General features: G+C 49.8%; 1 protein-coding gene across 2 annotated transcripts in view; it reads right to left on the minus strand.

Moving 5' to 3' along the window:
• Nucleotides 1-20,331, minus strand: part of LOC138471851 (collagen alpha-1(II) chain-like) — a 1,536,387-nt gene that overhangs the window by 422,425 nt on the left and 1,093,631 nt on the right. For both annotated transcript variants that reach the window (XM_069609694.1, XM_069609695.1), the window contains one exon: nucleotides 19,630-19,683. In XM_069609694.1, the coding sequence (XP_069465795.1) occupies nucleotides 19,630-19,683 (54 nt within the window). The remainder of the gene's footprint in view (nucleotides 1-19,629; nucleotides 19,684-20,331) is intronic.

Below are 20,331 nucleotides of genomic sequence, written 5' to 3' on the forward strand. Positions count from 1 at the left end.
CTTCGAAGAAGCGTCGATGGATCCTTCTTGAGTGACTCCCTTTAAAGCAGGAGCCACGGATCGTCGAGAGGCGTCGAAGAAGGTGAACTTGGCGTCGATGTCTTCGATGAGAAGTTCGAGGGTGCCGTGACCACGGCGTCGATCCAGGCGGTGCTCGTCGGCGACGTCCTGCGAGGATGAGGTGTGCGGGGCACCTCGGCGTTTGATAGTTCTGGACCGCAAAGAGTTTCGTAAGAACTGTGGCCCGACAAGGGCGTTGAGTCGTCGAAGTCTTTGTGGTCTTCAGGTGGCGGGAAACCCACCGATGTATTCTCCTCGGCGCGTCGGCGTCCTTGACTTTCTCTGGCGGGACAAAGCGGTCGACGGTGCAGACAAGGGAGTCCTTCGATTCAACAGTTTTAGGCAAAGGAGCGGGCGGCTCCAGTCATCAGCGGCACGGCGTCAAGCAGCCCCCTCTTCTGGGGCAACATGGCTTCGACGGGCCTCCAGCGGTTATGGCGGTACTCCGAACCCTGGGCGACGGCAGTGGACTTCGACAGCAGCGATTACCGGGTGCTTCACTTAGTTCTCCTCGGCGGTCCCCGTCTCCGGTCGGCAGCCTTTCGAGGGTCTGACTTCCAGGGAGCTTCGGCAAAGGTTAGCGTGCTCGATGGTCCCTCGGGGCACAGGAAGAGGGCGCCTTACCAGGTCCTCTCTTGGATCAGTCTTCGACGAATTCGGCACCTTTCAGATCAGGTCGAAGCAAGTGCAACAGCAAGTCTTCTTCTTCCAGCTGGGCGTCGAGGATCAGCAGTTCCAGTTACTCTTCAAGTGTAGACACAGCTTCTGAACAATTTCCAGTGGCGAGAGGTCCCCAGATATACTATTCTGCCTCTCATCCACACTGCTGGGTCACATTCAGCAGCCAATAATACAGGGCATTAATGCAGTCAGTCAGCCAATCAGGCATACAGTGCATTCAGGCCATCCTCCTCCCTCTCAGACACTCACAACAAGGAATGTGGATTGGGACAAGTACCCAGCCATTCAACACTACACACTGCATTTAGGCCAGTTTCAGGCAGGGCTGTCTCAGTCTTTGTCTCTCATACCAGAAACCAGCCAGCCAGCCACAACAAGAAGTTCATATTGGTCACACACTCCATTCACCCAGATCCCACCCATATGGTGTACCCACAACATACAGTCACTGGGAAGGCTCCAGCCAGTCTGGCGTGGACTTCCAACACCACCATATATGGAACTTCACCCAAGAGCCAGTCATGGGGAAGGGACTGAGTCATGGATTTCCAGGACTTTGGGAAAACAAGGTAACAGGCAATAGAAAGCAAGATGCCACAGGGTCCATCTTGTTTTCTATCAGGAATGAACTGATTCCAATGGCAGGGCCTGGGTATCCCAAAATGGAGGATACTCAGAGCACCTGTCAAATTCTGCATGGAGCTGCCACCAGCCCATACCCTGCTGTGTGGGCCACCCAAAGGTGCCCAAAACATACACTAGGGGCACAGGGTTGTACGGCCACCCATGGGTGCCATAAGGGTATCCCATGGGTCTGTACACCAAACCAAAAACAGGAAGAGCTGCACTGCCAGGAGTCCCACATGGACTCCTGGGCAGAAAACAATACAGAACACAAATGAAAAAGGACTACAGGACAAGGACAGGGAGGCCCTGTCCCTCCAATGCATTTCCAGCATCACAGTCGCCCCCCCCAGACTGAGGTTAGGGTGCCTAATCTCCCACGAAATAGACACCCTCATCCAGACGGTCAACATACCTTCCAGAAAGGCCATCTGCATTATCGTGACTCTTCCCTGGTCTATGCTCTATGGTGAAGTCTAGCCCTTGCAGGCTAATGGACCACCTAAGCAGTTTCGGGTTCTTACCCTTCATCTGCATAAGCCACTTCAGGGGCTTATGATCTGTTTGGACCTTGAAGGTAGATCCCGTAAGGCAGGGCCTAAAACGCCTAAGGCTCCAAACTATACTGAAACATTCCTTTTCGACAGTAGCCCACCTAAGTTCTCTACCCTTGAGTTGTCTACTGATGAAAATGATTGGATGTTCCCTCCCTTTGTCATCTAACTGGGACAAGACAGCTCCAATTCCGGTGTCGCAGGCATCTGTCTGGACGATAAAGGGTCGGCTGAATTCAGGTGCACACAACACAGGTGCCCTACACAGACTTTCTATCAAGCCATCAAAGGCCCTCTGACAGTCTTCAGTCCAGTTAACCTTCCTTGGTAGTTTGAGTGAAGTCAGTGCTGTCAGTGGGGCAGCTATGGTTCCATAGTCTGCCATGAAATTGCGAAAATACCCAGTGAGGCCCAAAAAGGCTCTCACCTCGGTTTGAGTAGTGGGAGTCTCCCAGTCATGTACATCCTGTATCTTACTGGGGAGAGGTTGGATTTGACCCCCTCCTACCTCATGATCAAGATAGGTAACTTTCCCCTGAGCTATCTGGCACTTAGTGGCCTTGATAGTGAGGTTAGCCCTTTTTAATGCCTGCAACACCTTATCCAGATGTGTCAAATGCTCTTCCCAGGTGGAACTGTAGACGGCAATGTCGTCTAAGTAGGCCACGACGAAGGCCTCCAGCCCACTGAGCGCATGATTGACCAATCTCTGGAAGGTGGCAGGGCATTCTTCAACCCAAAAGGCATGACCCTAAACTGGTAGAGTCCCTCTGGTGTTGAGAACGCCATCTTTTCCTTGGCATGGTCCATCAGAGCTATTTGCCAATAGCCTGAGGTAAGGTCAAAGGTGCTCACAAATTTGGCAGCACCTATGGTGTCCACAAGCTCATCAGCCCTGGGCAATGGGTGCGCGTCAGTCTTGGTGACGGCATTGACTCCTCTGTAGTCCACACAGAACCTCCAATCCTTGGTACCTGCCTGGGAACTTGCCTTGGGGACAAGGACCACGGGACTGGACCAGGGACTGGTTGAGGGTTCAATAACACCCAGATCCAACATCTTGGCAACCTCAGCCTGGATGTGTTTCTTAACAGTATCTGACATACAGTAGCTCCTGCTTTTGACGGGCACACTGTCACCAGTGTCAATCTCGTGCTTACACGACGGTGTAAGGCCTGGCATCAGTGAAAACAGAGAGGCATACTGCTGGAGCAAAGCCCTGCAGGCTTTTGCTGCTCTGTTGTCAAATCTGGAGAGAGATGCACTCCCTCCACTGAGCCATCCTGAGGGTTGTTATACAGCAAATCAGGAAGGGGCTCACTCTCATCCTCTTCTTGCTCTGAAGCTAGCAAGAGACATGAGACTTTTGCTCTTTGCTCGCCTGTGGAAAGGCTTGAGCCTGTTAACATGAAATACCTGAGGGGCTACCCCATGGACTCCCATGTCAACCAGATAATTGACCTCGCCCATCTTGGAGATTATCCTGAAGGGTCCAGTCGATTTATCTGCCAACGCCCGAGGCTTGGTGCGCTCCATCACGAGGACCTCCTGTCCCGGAGTCCACTCGACTTGCGATGCTTTAAGGTCATGCCAGTACTTGTTCAATTCCTGGCTGGCCTTGAGATTCGCTGTTGCTTGACCCGCCATCAGCGTCATCCTCCATCTGAGGCCTAACACATAGTCCCCCACTTGCTTGGCGGGACCTGGAGGGGTGGCTTCCAAACCTTCTCTGATCAAGGCAAGGGGACTCCTCACTGGATGTCCAAAGAGTAACCGAAAGGGGCTGAAACCAACACCCTCTTGAGGTACCTCTCTATAAGCAACCAGCAGGCATGGCAGGAGGAGATCCCATTTCCTCCTTAGGGGCTCTTCCAAAGCACCCATCATGCCCTTGAGAGTTTTATTAAATCTCTCAACCAGACCATTGGTCTGGATATGGTAAGAGGTGGAGAACCTGTAAGTTACTCCGCACTCTTTCCACATGGTTTTCATGTAACTAGACATGAAGTTGGATCCTCTGTCAGAGACAACCTCCTTAGGGGATCCAACATGGGTGAAAATGCCCAGGAGAGCCCTGGCAACCACCTTGGCAGTAACAGTCCAAAGGGGTATAGCCTCATGGTACCTGGTGGCATGATCAACCAAACCAGGATGAACCGATTTCCACCTGAAGTGGGAGGGTTCAGGGGACCAACAATGTCGATGCCCACCCTCTCAAACGGTGTGCCAATCACTGGCAATGGCTGCAGTGGGTCAATGACACTGCCTCCAGTCTTGCCAGAGAACTGACAAGTTGGGCAGGTCCTGCAGTGGGACTCCACTTCTACTCCCATCCGTGGCCAGTAGAAATGGGCAGAGACCCTCTGCTTAGTCTTCTTGGTACCAAGATGACCAGCTAAAGGCACCTCATGTGCCAACTGCCGTAGGAAGGGCCTGTAAACCTGTGGTACCACCAACCTCTTGAGGGCACCAGGTTCAGGCTTAGTGGGCTCACTAAAAAGGAGGTCACCCTCCCAATAAATCCGGAATGTCCTAGGCACTTCTCCTTGTGCCTGGGACAGGGCCTGTTCCCTCAGACCCTCGAGAGAGTGGCACTCTCTCTGTCCCTTACAGAAGTCTGCCGGGAGGGTCCCCCTTCAGCTAACAAGCATTGAAGGTCGGGATGATCCTCCGGGTTGAGAATCTCCCCCACAGGAGAGTCTTCTGTCTCTTCTCCCTCAGGATTTGAGTTTGGGTTTTCCACTGGACCCAGCACGTCCGGAGCATGGATCCCAATGGGTGCTGTAGGAACAGTAGGAAGGGAAGGAGCCCCCGGCACAGAGGTGGCCATCTTGTTCTTCCTTCGTCTTGCCTCAGGCCTCGCCTTTGGCTCGGGTACCTTACTCACAGCCAGACCCTGTGTCACCTGTGACCTAGTGACTGCAGCAGCAGTCATGGGAAGACCATCCGAGATCAACCCCAACTCTACTAGATCATTACCTAACAGAATGTTAGCAGGGACATGGTCCTGAACCAGGACAGGAAGCTTTGCTGTCTTGTCTCCAATCATGAGTGTGACTAAGGCTACAGGTGATAATTTGGGAGGCCCACCAGCTAACCTGGTGGTTCTCAGAGGAGCACCTACATAGTCGTCTGGCTTGAGCAGGGTCCTGTCATGCTTGCTCCAGTGTCTCTCAAGCCAGTAGAAGGCTGGCCATTCAGGAGGACACTTATCAAAACCCTACGGGTGTTCTGTGGGATAGTCGCCAGTACTTCTGCGTACTGGTCCCAGGCCCCCAGGGACACTAAGGAAATCTCTACAGGAGTACCAAATGTGATCCCTGTAGAGGAGGGGAGGACAGTGGCCTCCACCTCAGACATGGGGTAAGGGTAGGTAAGGCTGACAGCCTGTACTCCAAGTGTCTTACCTTTACACTTGGAGTCACCCCTCTTGTGATCCAGAGACCCACAATCCCAACAAGTCCCGGGAGTGCGGGGTACAGTACTGGAACCACTGGGAGCCTGCTTTGCAGCAGGTGGACCACTACTCTTATTCTCACCCACAGATGACTTATCCCCACTAGGTTTTTGGGTTTTAGGAGAGGAAGGTTTTGGTTTACCCGACTGACACTGCTTTTGGGACTCCTCAGCTTTCTGAGAGGCCCCCTTTTCTTTGTCCTTGTCCTTCCCACTGGAGTCCTTAGGGGACACCCGGTGGGAGACCCACTTGTCAGCCAACCTAGCCAGCTTAAAGGGATCCAAAATGTTCTGGTCAGCAACATACTGACGCAGCTCTGGTGAACAGGCTTCAGAAAAATGCTCAAAAAACAACAGGTGGGACAATTCAACAAAAGTTTTCACCTCGTATCCATCAATCCACCCCATCATGTTCATGTGCGCAGCACTTACCCAGTCAACCCAAGACACATTCCCTCTTTTCTTAAATTCCCTAAACCTTTTAAGGTATTGGGTAGGTGTCTTGCCAAACTTGGAAATCAAAGCAGACTTCATACACTCATACTGACCCCTTTCTTCCACACTCAGCTTCAGAATACAGTCATACCCAGTCTGAGGCACTATGCTTAACAAACACTTAGCACAATCTCTCTTATCAACATCATGAATTGCACAAGCCATTTCAAATGCTTCAATCCATTGGAGGATATCAGAACCCTCCACAAACACACCAACCAAATCTTTCATAAACTTGGTGGCTGGGGACCTGACACTCTCACTGGGTTTAGCTGAAGTCTCCACTCTAGCTTTCTTGAGCTGGATTCTCTGACATTTAGTGTCCTTGTTCTTGAGTTCAAGGTCCTTATTTTTGAGTTCAAGATCCCTATTCTTGAGCTCTACTTGTTGAGCCAACTCCTCCTTCTTAAGCTCAGCATCTATTTCCAACTTGCGGTATTCAAAGGCCAATTTCATCCTTAATAACTCAAGCTCCAAGGAACTGCTGGGGGTTGGAACAGAGGCAGCAGGAATGGTGGCATTCCCAGAAACAGATTCAGCAGAAAGCCCAGGGGCAGAGTCCTCATTGGTTACATTCCCCCCTCATCAAGAGTTTCCCCATCAGTCTGGTAGTCCACTAGGGCAGCTATCGGCTCAGCCCTAGACGTATCCACAAAGTCTAACTCCCTGGCTTCACAAGCACACTGGAGAGCCTCTAAGCTCATCCTAGTCAATTTACCATTTGCAATAGACTCCATTGATTGTAATGCAGTTATGTTGTACACAACTAAACCGCAATTTAATGAAGTGCAGATATTTTGTAAGTGGCACGGTTATACACTGATTCTTAAAACCATAAGCATCCCACTGCTGCCACCAGTGTAAAAACTGGAGGGGGTGCCTGTACTTCTGCTCTCTATATGGTAGAGTAGAGGCACAGAGGACCCCAGCCAAGATTCTCTATTATTGGTAAACGTGGTCGAGCAATCAAGGCCTAGCTAATCAGGAGGTGATGCAGGCTGGTTCTTAAGTACAGTGTAGTCCCCAAGCCCCCACAAAGGAATGTTCACACACTGTATTACTGAAAACACAGTCTTTATATAATTAATATTCAAAGGTATGTACACTATCACAATAACTCACTTTGTACTCAGAAATCAACAATGGTAAATATATACAATTCTAAAGTGGTACCACCAATATTATCAGATCGCATTAAAGTGCATCAACTATACTGTCAGAATGTCACACAGATCATTAACAAGGAAACCAGCAATAGAGATAGGAAGGAAAGCAAGATGATTGACACAATTGGCAGAATACTGGCCCCGTTACCTAGACACAGTTCTGTGTGGGGATCCCCCCACCTAGGCAACCTATAAAATAAAGATACAGCACAAGCCCAGTCCATATATTGATCAATAGTCTTATTCTCTCCTATAATGTTTTTACCCCTCCAATGTACCTGGTTGAGCAGAGTTCTTCGAAGAAGCATCGATGGATCCTTCTTGAGTGACTCCCTTTAAAGCAGGAGCCACAGATCGTCGAGAGGCGTCAAAGAAGGTGAACTTGGCGTCAATGTCGTCGATGTGAAGTTCGAGGGTGCCGAGACCACGGCGTCAATCCAGGCGGTGCTCGTCGGTGACGTCCTGCGAGGATGAGGTGTGCGGGGCACCTCAGCGTTTGATAGTTCTGGACCGCAAAGAGTTTCAGAAGAACTGTGGCCCGACAAGGGCGTCGAGTCGTCGAAGTCTTTGTGGTCTTCAGGTGGTGGGAAACCCACCGGCGGATTCTCCTCGGCGGGTCAGCATCCTCGACTTTCTCTGGCAGGACAAAGCGGTCGACGGTGCGGACAAGGGAGTCCTTTGATTCAACAGTCTTAGGCAAAGGAGCAGGCGGTTCCGGTCGTCAGCCGCACGGCATCAAGCGGTCCCCTCTTCTGGGGCAACACGGCTTTGACCGGCCTCCAGCAGTTATGGCGGTACTCCGAACCCTGGGCGACGGCAGTGGATTTTGATGGCGGCGATGTCCGGGTGCTTCACTTCGTTCTCCTCGGCGGTCCCCGTCTCCAGTCGGCAGCCTTTCGAGGGTCTGACTTCCAGGGAGCTTCGGCGAAGGTTAGCGGTGCTCGATGGTCCCTCAGAGCACGGCAAGAGGGCGCCTTACCAGGTCCTCTCTCGGATCAGTCTTCGACGAATTCGGCAGCTTTCAGATCAGGTCGAAGCAAATGCAACAGCAAGTCTTCTTCTTCCAGCTGGGCGTCGAGGATCAGCAGTTCCAGTTACTCTTCAAGTGTAGACACAGCTTCGGAAACAATTTCCAGTTGATAGAGGTCCCCAGAAATACTATTCTGCCTCTCATCCACACTGCTGGGTCACATTCAGCAGCCAATCATAAAGAAGGGCATTCATGAAGTCAGTCAGCCAATCAGGCACACAGTGCATTCAGGACATCCTCCTCCCTCCCAGACACTCACAACAAGGAATGTGGATTGGGACAAGTACCCAGCCTTCAACACTACACACTGCATTCAGGCCAGTTTCGGGTAGGGCTGTCTCAGTAATTGTCTCTCATACCAGAAACCAGACAGCCACAACAAGAAGTGCATATTGGTCACACACTCCATTCACCCAGGTCCCACCCACAGGGTGTACCCACAACATACAGTCACTGGGAAGGCTCCAGCCAGTCTGGCCTGGACTTCACAACAACACAATAAATGGAACTTCCACCCACCAGCCAGTCAGGGGGAAGGGACAGAGTCAGGGCTTCCCAGGACTTTGGGAAAACAAGGTAACAGGCAATAGAAAGCAAGAGGCCACATGGGCCATCTTGTTTTCTATCAGGAATCAACTGATTCCAATGGCAGGGCCTGGGTATCCCAAAATTGAGGATACTCAGAGCACCTGTCAAATTCAGCATGGAGCTGCCACCAGCTCATACCCTGCTCTGTGGGCCACCCACAGGTGCCCAAAAACATACACTAGGGGCACAGGGTTGTACCCCCACCCATGGGTGCCAAAGGGGAATCCCCATGGGTCTGTACACCAAACCAAAAACAGGAAGAGCTGCACTGCCAGGAGTCCCACATGGACTCCTGGGCAGAAATGAATACAGAACACAAATGAAAAAGGACTACAGGACAAGGACAGGGAGGCCCTGTCCCTCCAATGCATTTCCAGCATCACAGGGCTGCCTTTCCAAGCAGTAGAACCTTGTAAACATATGTGGTACCAACCATGTAGCTGCTTGACAAATGTCTGCAATGGAGATGCCCACCCACAATGCTGCTGATGCTGCTGGGGCCCTTGTGGAGTGAGCATGGGGTGGAGCGGCTAACGGTTTTCCTGCGGACACATGGCAGAAGGATATGATCGATGAAATCCATCTAGAAATGCCCTGCTTGGACATAGCTTTTCCTTTGTTAGTGGTCCATAAGCCAGGGACAATTGCGTTGAGTTCCTAAAGGACTTGGTCCTGTCGATGTAGTATTTAATGTCCCTCTTTACATCTAGAGAGTGCAGAGCTACTTCAACCAGAGAAGTAGCCTTTTGGAAGAAGACCGGCAAAGTAGTAGTAGCGTTTTTTTGAAAGTTCGTCAGGACTTTAGGAATGAATCTTGAATTTGTCATAAGCAGAACTTTATCCTTTTGGAATCGTGAATTCAGTTTGTTGACTGCCAGAGCTTGTATTTCTGACACTCTCCTAGCTGATGTGATGGTTACCAGGAACGGCAACTTCCAAGAGAGGTACATCCGTTGGGTCGTGGCCATTGGCTTGAACAGCTTCCTCATGAGACTTGTCAAGACTGTATTTAGACTCCAGTCTGGTGGGGTCTGTTTTATTGGTGGAAAAGTTCTGAACAGACATTTGAGAAAGTGTTTAACCACTCTGTTGCTATATAACGGTATGCCTTTTCTCTTTCTGGTGTATCTCGAGATCGCCGCCAGATGGACTGGTATGGATGCATGAGCTAAGCTTTGCTTGACTAAGTAGAGTAGATACAGTAGCAGCTTTTTTTCCGGCTGCATGTGGAGCGGCTGGACACCTTGCTGTTTTTCACATCAAGCACAGAACCTTTTCCACTTGAGGTTATATGACTTATTGGTGGCAGGGGCCCTGGCTGCTGACAAAATGCCTCTGCAGTCCTGAGGGATCACTAGTCGTCCAAATTCAGCTACATCAGGAGCCACGCTGTCAATTTTAGGGACTGCGGATCGTGATGTAAGATTTTCCCGTGGTCTTTCGATATGATGTCTGGGTGATGCACAGCTGTATTGGTGGATCTGCTGAGAATTGAAGCAGGCCTGACTATCACATTTGGCGTGGCCAGTCTGTAGTGATGGGGATCACTCGCCATGGATGTGCCCTGATAATTTGTATCACACAGTGAATGACCGCGAAGGAAGTAAACACGCAAGGAGGTTGTCCCATCAGAAGGAGAACACGTCCCCGATCTGCTCCTTCTGCGGGATGCCTGCTGGCAAAATATTTGCACTTTTTGTTGTGACTGGTGGCAAAAAGGTCCATGGATGGGCAAACCCACTTCTGAAATAGCAGCTGCAGCTGGCTGCTGTTGAGTTCCCATTCATGAGTCTGAGTTGTTTGCCTGCTTAGGCTGTATGCCACCTAGTTCTGTATTCCTGAATAGTGGAACACTTGAAGCAAAATGCTGCTAAGGATTGCCCAGGCCAAACCCGCTTTATCTCTAGGGACAGAGTTCTGGACCTCGGGCCCCCCTGCTTCCTGAGTTAATACATTGTTGTAGTATTGTCTGTCAGGATCCTGACTGAGTGACCCTTTAGTATCAGCATGAAGGATTTTAGGGCCCAACTCACTGTTTTCAGCTCCAGCATGTTGATATGGAGACTTGTCTCCTCAGTTGTCCATAGCCCCCTAATATGGATCTGGTCAATGTGGGCTCCCCAGCCTAACATGGATGTGTCATTGTTGAGCGATCTGTGGTACGGTGGGTCTTGAAATTGATTGCCTTTCATGATTTTTGATCTGTTTGTCCACCATTGGAGTTTTTGGGTGAGTTTGGTTAAACCCTGTATCTTGTCTTCCCATGTTCCTGAAACATGGGACAAATTGGAGACGATTAATTCCTGTAGCGGCCTCATGTGGAATTTGCAATTGGCTATTAGCGGGATACACAATGCCATAGTTCCCAGGAGTCGTATGCAGTGGCGCACTGTCAGCCATCGTCCTGTCCTGAAGGTTGGGATTAGAGAGACGAGGGTGTGTATTCTGCCTGTTGACAGTCTTACTCTCGGCTCTACTGTGGAGAATTCTGCCCCAAGAAAAATCAATTTCTTGGATGGCAGAAGCAAGGATTTTCCGTAATTTATCGAGAGGTCTAGGTCTTGGAGTTGCTGCAACGTCTGTGACATAGAGTGTTGTGCCCGCACCAGCCAGTCATCCAAATAGGGGTAGAAGTGGTGGCCCTCCTATCGCAGGCTCGTGGCGATTGGAGCGAGACAATTGGTGAACGTATGGGGGGCTAATTTTAGGTTGAACGGCAACACTCGAAATTGGTACGCGAGGGTCCCTTTACTCTGAAAAAATAAACAAAAAACGAGCGGAGCGCCATGCAGAAAATGGTTTCAACCATTTAAAGGGTTGACAGGCGCTCGGCTCTGCTGTCACCACTGCTGCCCGGGCCTTCATGCTGGTGCTCCCCTGACTAGCAGGATATCACTTGTGAACACTGCCACCCCCTAGGTGGCCAAGAATTGTGACCCTTGCCCCCGGGCACAGCTTAAATTAACAGTGCTCCTCTCAGCCGGGGAGCACCCAGCGTGTTCCGCCCTCCTGGCCTGCTTATCATTCAAAGGACACCCCCTTTGCCAGGTGGCCCACCTGGTCTCCCTGGGCCACACATGGTCCAGGTTGAATAGTGCTGTGGGGGGCTCTCCACATAGCTTCTGAGTGCTGGGCTGCATCTGACACACGAAGCCCAGCCCATCTAGGTTCTATATATCATTTTTTAATAAAGTACACTGTTTGAGCTTTGTATGCTTTTTAAAGACTCTTGTTTATGTTTTTTATATTTTAAATAACTTTTTTGCATTTATTATTTAGTTATGCAGCTGCTATGATAAGTTTGATTAGTATATAGTGCCTTGTGACCTTTTCACCAAATCGACCTCCATTGTTAAGGATGCGGGGGACACCCCGTAACCCCCTTTTGACCTACTTACATGAAGATGACGAGTGGGGGACACTTCCGCAATCCCTGCACCTCATGTTCAGGTAAATAGGTATTAACCTATTTGACCTAAAATCAAAAAGGTCAATTTGGACCGTATGCAAAAAAAGGTCAATTTGGACCACTCAGAAAAGGTCAATTTGGCAAAAAGGTCAAATGTTTTTGGTCAAATAGGCTAAACCAAATCAATTGTGAAAAGGCAAAGAGGCAGGGAGTGAAGGCAGGGAGAATGCCCTTAGCTGGGTGACCTTGACATGTGTTGCCCGGGGCTAGTTCGCCCCAGACTGGAGGCGTAATGTTGATGCCGGAAGGAGGCTGGGTTGCTGGACGTAGGTCGGCATCCAATGGTGGAAGGAGGGATCAACCCATCTGATGTCGGGAGCAGTGCAGACCAGGCAATGGAGTCTGGATCCTGTCTCCCTATGTTGTTGTTGCTGGGTGACACAGAGAGGATCGCTGGTGATTGCTGGAGGGTGGCGCAGTGGAAGCAGGCCAGATGTTGGGTGCCACGCTTGGGGGCTTGTTGCTGCTGGCCTCTGAGGGGGTGGGGGAACAAAGCCTCACCTCGGATTTGATATCATTCGAGAAATGAAGATTTGGATGAAGAAATGGCCGCAGGAGTCCTCCTCTTATCCAAAATCCGAACTGAAAGCAAGTCCAAGCCCACCAATGGTAAGGATCTGCACCATTTAAACAGCCAATAGTTGTCCAATCAGGGACAACTTGTTTCACATTTACCCCACACCTAGACATTATGGCACCAAGAATGTGGAGTGGGACTAGAAGTCCCACCCTCTTCCTGGGATACACACACACACACACACACACACACACAAAGGCATCACTAGCTTGTGAAAGCAGCAGCCTTCCCGAGCAAGTGCATTACCTTTTGAAGACTTCCCTGAACTGGGAAGGCAGGAAGAAGGTCAAACTACAATATGGCCACAGAACAAGCGAAAACCTCACGGCATGACTATTTTAGGGCACTAGCCACATTTAGTAGCCAATCGCTGTAAACGTGAATGTGCACCCTAAAAAGAATGCAGAAATAGTAAATGTTTATCTGCTGCCATCAAATTGTCTTTAGGCACATATTAAAGTAACCAAAAATCCCAATGGAAGAAGCTTGGGGTGATGCAAAAGTATCTCCATTGCACTGCACTTTAAGGTGCTGTGTGCAATGATAAAAAGGGAAACATAGTTTCCCAGTACTGATAGTCTGGAGGACTGATCCGTTTCCCCATAACCCCAATTCTAGGGTTTTCCCCACCATCGCTGTGTCCCCAACAGAGGATTTGCCCACCACTCCTTTGTCCAACTCCTAGGCATTGTCCTACTACGGCTTTTCTATTGCTGCTCTGACACAGATCTGGCCGTTCCTCCCACTTACCAGGTATATCAGATCTGGGTGTTTCTACTTGCTGCTGTGTCCCTAGTCTGGGCATTCTCCCACTTGCCAGGTATATCTAATATAGCTGTTTCTAACTGCTGCTGTGCCTAAAACTGCAGGTGTTTATCCTGCCTGTTGCGTGTCTCAAATCTAGTTACTTTTACTGGCTGCTGTGTCCCTAGTTTCGACATCTCTCCTACCTGTTAGGTGCCTCAGGCCAGGGTGTTTCTAGTTGCTACTTTGTCCCTAGGTTGTGGGTTGCCTCCACTTGCCAGGTTTTCGAGACCAAGGTATGTATAATTCGCACCACGTCTGTGGACACATGCCGCAGGCACTGCTCCACATCCATGCAGTCTAGAATGCTTCAATGGCTATGCAAATCCGGTCTAGCTGCCCGCATAGTCATCCACACTGAAAACCCTGCCGTACCTCAACACCATTACTATACAACGTCAACTTGGTCTAGCTGGGCACATATCGAATTTTCTGCAATAGCACTCTACCCTAATCCAGCAACAGTACCCACCCTTGTGCCTGACCTCAGGGCTCTTTATTGGGGTCAGCCAACCTGGCAGAATGCACACACGCATCTTAAACTTAACTCTTAGAATCTCCCATACCTGGACTTCGGCCCCTGAGGGCGTTCCAATCACAAATCGCTTTGAGGCCATACAAATTGGGAAAGGGTGCTATATAAATAATGATTACAATACAAGACAATACCTAGAAGCTAGACCTTGCGCCTCATTACGAGTTTGGCGGCAGCCATGGAGCCATTAGCTCCATGGCTGCCGTCAAACTGGGCTCCTTTACCGGGTTCCCAGAATGGGGAATTACCGGGCCATTCCGAGTTCGGAGGGCCCGGTAATTCCTCCCTCTGGGAACCCGGGCCGGACCTTCCCCATTCCCATCTGAGCCCCCATAGGGCTCAATGGAAATGGGAGCGGGAGCTAACAACGGGCCGATTACGACCGGCTCGTTGTTAGCTCCCTCTTACCCTCGCGGGACCCGGTAACGAAGCCTGGTTTTACCAGGCGTCCTTACCGGGTCGTGCAAGGGGACCTCATCATTTCATGGAACGGGTTTAACGGGTCCGCCTCCATTAGCGGAGCCCGTTAACCTGTTCCACGAAGGTCGTAATGAGGCCCCTTGAGTTCAGCGTTTGACCATGTTTTTACCACATGTTAACCTAGGAAGCTGTAGAGTTCTACATTGCCTATTTTTGACCCAGTTCACTGGACAATATTACCTGGTGCCCCCGCCCGCACGAGGGCCCGGAGAAAACATCTGATACAAAATACCCACCTGTGTACAATCAGGTGGAGAAGTACAAAGGGGCGAAAGTGGGTTGTTTTTATCCCATTCATATCTGATCTTCTTACCAGATCCAGGGCAACACACGGTCCTCTGCCCTAAAGAAACACACTTGCCACAAGCACTTAAGGGCACTACCCTTTTATACAGGCTGGCCCAATGTAAGGTCTTCACCGGTATACGCCCAGCTGAGAAATGGATGAAATGATGGTGCCCTACCAGCATCAAGGATAGGGGAGAATGGTCTAACACATGATTATCAGCATCGTGCAGCGTGCCTATAGTGCTGCATTACACGTGTAGCAGCACTGCTGGGGTGTCACTGCCTTGCCGAGGGGTGCTGCTCCTGGCCTATTAAAAACATTACGATCCTAGTGAGAAGTACAGGCACTCCCATTCAAAATATGGAAGCCCGGCTGAAAAGTGGGGTTTCTGCCCCATTAAAACGTGCCCACAATAAACATTATAATTATATTGGGGGATAGGAAATTGTCTGTATTGCTCATTAAAAGTGAAACGGGGCTGAGAAGCGCCTCGCCTGTTCCATTGGAAGTACAGCAGACACGCCGAGAAGTAGAGGCTATGGCTATAGAGACTATCGCAGACCGGCACGCGCCATTACTGATGTGCTGGTGACCCGGTCGGGTTCTGGTCTGAACTACAGCGCACTAAGGGAGCCAGATATAGTAACTAGTCAGTATGAATTCTTCAGCCAAGCCCATACTTCCCTCCCTAGCAACAGTCCCCTCTGATTGTGGCTTCTCATCGCATGTTTGACATTTGCAGCCCTGCAGTGGAGTGAAAGACCCCGGAAGAATGTTCTCCTCCGCTGGCATGAACATGTGACTTTCCTGGAATGACAGTTCTCAGCAGAGTTCCCGGCGGCATGGTTCACACTCCAGCAGGGCTTCCTTTGTGAAAACAATACATGCCAGGGCACAAATATTTCCTAACACACGTATACCATGCCGGAGCAGCTGCTCGAACCCCAATCTATTGCCTGCTTACTCATTGGGGTGATGGGTGGCATCCAGGCAGGGGTGTTGCTAGGTCTGGAAAAGACCCAGGGCTATGCTCATGTTGGAACTGTCAGGACTGGGGGCTAGCTGGCCTTTTGGTTGTAGCTCCTGAGATTCTTCCAGGGGCTACAACCAAAAGACCGGGGGCTATAGCCCCCTTAGCCCACCCCCCCCAGCAACGCCTCTGCATCCAGGGTCGGACTGGGCCATGAAAATGTCTTGGGCACCAACGAAAAAGTGTCCCACAGTTGCAAATGGTAATTCATTTCTGTTGTGACACTGTTTGAATAGTACCCAAGGGGAGTTTTTTGATAAAATGTGATGGAAATTGTGCATTTTAAAGAATATTTATTCAGCAACACTGGTCAAAACTACTAGCCACATAATGAAGTAACTCATCAAACTGCCCCACATTGGGCAGAAAAGTGGCCCACTTTGAGCAAAGAAACTGGCCCACACAAGCATTTTGTGTTTTTGGTTCGGCCATGGGCCTATTATCGCATAGAACAGTCCAAGCCTGGTGGCATCAAACATAGCAGATGTGTGAATTACAAATACCAATCAACATAACATAAAATAACCTATTAGGTGTGTCATGAAATGAGGCAGCACTTGGGTAGCTGCTTCTTAAACAAACAAACCTCATTATTTTCCTCCGATGCTATGGGTGGCAGATGGACTATGTTGACCATCTAGCCACAGAAAATAGAGTGAACGTGCTTTCTTCCTATACTAAAGTGATGGACAAACACAAAGAAAAGCATTACTGAGCTGATTAACTACACAATCTATTCGTATAAGTAGAAATGCAACACAAACACATCTCCTACGCAGTGGCTGTTTCCCTGTCCTTTCCCTTGTGGTGGGGCTGCTGGCTGTTGACTGTCCGGCTGTCCTATGACTGTGGATTTAAACTGACAGTTTTAAATATGTATTTTTTGTACACTGAATTTGTATATGTGTAAACATAACTTTATACTCTATGCCCCTCTGCGTCACTAATGGTCAGAGTCTACCAACCCTACATATCAGTGCACCACGTACTTGCTGCACACCAGAACAGAAAGGGGCAGTGGGCAGCTTAAGAAGGCCCTGTATGTACCACTGAAGGAGGAAAAGTAGTGCTAGAGCTGCCGACAATAAAGTTGACAACAAAAGCAGAGCCCTCTTCAAAGCAGTCAAGCACTGCGTCAACCCGCTACCCGACCCTGCCATACCACACGCCGTCAAAAAATCCACCTCCATCAACACCTTCTTAATTGACAAAATCAGCAAGATTCGCCAGCACTTAGACACTGGCTCTACATCCAAAGACCCACCTAACGTCCCTCCTCGTGAAATCTCCACACCCTGGACAACATTCAAGAAATTCTCGACAGCGTACCTGGTAGAAAACCTGACCACCCTAAAAGTCACATTGTATACTGATGACATCCTCCCAGCATCCCTCCTCAAGACCCTCCCCACACAAGCTCTGCTTCCCTACCTGGAGATTATCAACAACTCCCTACCTCAAGGCACCTTCCCATCGACCCTAAAAACAGGACGAATCCTCCCTCTACTAAAGAAACCCACTCTGGATCCTGACAACCTAGGTAACTATCACCCCATCACTGATCTTCCCTTCCTAGGTAAGATCATTGAGAAAGTGGTAGCCGCACAACTGCAGCAACACATCGACACAACAATCTCCTCCAAACCTACCAATCTGGGTTCAGACCCAGATGCAGCACAGAGACAGCAACCCTCAATATCCTTGACAATGGGCACCCCTGCTTCCTGGTTCTACTCGATCTCTCCGACGCTTTCGACACAGTAGACCACCCGGCACGTATGAACACCCTACATCAGCGCATGGCAATGAGCAACCTTGTCCTTCACTGGTTCAAGTCCTACCTCACCAACCGCCAGCAGTTTGTTCAGATGGACTTCTATAGATTGCCAATGCTACCTGTCACTTGTGGGGTCCCACATGGTTCCATCCTCTCCCCAGTGATCTTCAATCTATACATGGAGTCGCTGGGACCACTCCTAGCCACACACAATGTCCACATCCACCAATCCGCCGATGACACACAGCTATACCTCAAGATCGACTCCATCAAGGTCATCCATAGTTTCAAAATCTGCCACTCGCTGATTCAGTCATGGATGTCCAGTTTATACTTGAAGCTCAACCCCTCCAAGACCGAATTCCTACCCCTCACCAACAACACGGAACACCCAGGCATACAGACCTGGCTATCAACCATGAACTCTGAGGGCTTCACACCCGAGCTCACCTCCTGCGCCAAGTCCCTCAGGTTCCACATCAACACACACCTCTCCTTCAAGACACCCATAGCTAAGAAAACTCAGACAGATTGGTATCAGCTCTCCCTCCTGTGGACAGCTTTAGATCCACTGTTCAAGGGTCCTATCCCACCTGGATGGGGGTAATGCACTCCTCAAAGGCCTCCCGTCATACTCCCTTGTGCCCCTGAGAAGTGCCATACATGCACTGCATGCCTCATCAAGGGACTACGCAGATACAACCACATCATCCTGGCCCTCATTGACCGTCACTGGCTCCCACTTCATATACGAATCACCTTCAAGTCTTGCTGCATCATCTATAAGGCAGAGGCCCTCAAGTCATCCAGCTACCTCGCTGAGAAACTCAGCATCTTCGGTAGACAGCACACCACCAGAAGTCAGGACACGTGCAGGCTTGAAATATGCCTCTGCAAAAAGGAAAAGGACCAGAAAACAAGCCTTCTCTGCCAATGCCCCAAGACTATGGAACCTCTTCCCCATCAGCATCAGACTCGCCTCCAGTCTTGTACAATTCAGAAAAGAACTCAAGAGCCACCTCTTCAAGGAGTCTCTCCTCAACATCTAAGCCATCACATCACCCCTCGTGCCACCTGACTCGCTAAACGCTGCCCACTCCTCTCCTCCCCGCCATTCGGTACAGCTGTACCCCTCCTCTTTGCCACTCTGTATCCTATACCCTGTTGTATATCTGTTCTGTTACCTCTGAAAAGCACTCTGTTATGTATCTGTATTGGTGTATACCTCCGAAAAGCGCTCCGTAGCTTCACGAAGCTAAGTCTGCGCTCAATAAATACCATAATAATAATAATAATAACAGTGCTGTGCATGCTGTGTGCCAGCCATTCCCATTCCACTAACTCCTGCACAGATGTATGCGTAAGCTCGCTGAACCAGTGAGTTCCCCAGGGTTCTGTGGCTACCTGGCTGCTCCACCTACCACATGCCCACGCCCACATGCCCTGCTGCAGCAGTGCTGATGGTTATATAGTGTTATGGCACCAGTGTCATGCAGGCTGACTGGAGCAGTGTGCTGGAATGGCCAGCATGACCGTCCAATATTGTTGCATTCAGATTCTTTGTTATCCATGAAATTGCTTCACTAGCACAGGAATTTCGGAATGTCTTATCAGCTCCATGAATAACAATGAGAAATCTGGGGATGCCGAGAGCTGTAGCTTGTGCACACTGTTGTTGGTGGTTGTGTTGCCATGACTGACTGACAGTTAAAATAATACAGTTGCCAAAACACCAAAATATTATCAAACTGAGTATGAGACAATAATTGCCGGTGAACACAAATAAGTTGCAGGGCTGAGCCCTGGCAAACACCCCCACAAATTAAACACTGTTTCCAGAATGAGTTCTGACTGAAATCACTCATCGGCTTACAGGGATGACTGTAATGATTAATGTACAACCGGTCTCCATTATACATAATGTACTTGTATTCACATATATTGACGCCTACTGTATATTTTATATTGCATCGAGAAGGTCACTCTGGTCTGCCATTCTAGAATGCCTCCCTACCTTGTCACCTTTCAGACCGATGTCTCCTTTTTCGCCCGGCTGGGCTGCTCGCCCCTGTGAAGACAAAGGACACCATGGAGTGAGTACTGGGGAATGTATCTGCTTATCGCCTAGCTGTATGGAAGGGGATACTTGTGCTGCTGAGTGCCTGGAAGTAGCAGTACCTATCAGAAGAGAACATCAGAAACTCCCGCTGCTTGGAGCCCAGATCATTCACCTCTGGGTCAAAAACAGACCGGTCAAATAAAAAAGGGGCTGTTATGAGCACGCGTATCACAGACTCCATGGCAATTATGCCATCCATGTCACCACTTTTCAAGTCACCAGGTTTCATTATGAGTTTGCCGGCATGGAAATAAGGTGCTGGTAACAACGTGTCGTGGCACCTTGCCAGACCGGCAAACTCGAAGTCTGCCAGTAGGGGCTGTGATCCACCGGTAGGCCTGATCACCGGTAGTTCAGGCCCCTTCAGTCAGTCATAGCAGGCAATTGGCATATTCACTGGCACCGATATAACCGGTGCCTGTGAATGTGGCATCCCCATCCCATGGAGTCCATGGGAATGAGAATTTACCGGCGTCTCCTCCACCCAGAATATCCCAGTAATACTGGGATATCGGGCGGCAGAGGTAATACGTTGGTGTCCCGCCGGAATCACCGGTGGGATACTGAAGAACTTGTAATGAGCCCCATTGACTTTGT

This window comes from Ambystoma mexicanum, chromosome 8 (assembly GCF_040938575.1).
Source record: "Ambystoma mexicanum isolate Mex_15411 chromosome 8, UKY_AmexF1_1, whole genome shotgun sequence".
NCBI classification, from domain to species: domain Eukaryota; kingdom Metazoa; phylum Chordata; class Amphibia; order Caudata; family Ambystomatidae; genus Ambystoma; species Ambystoma mexicanum.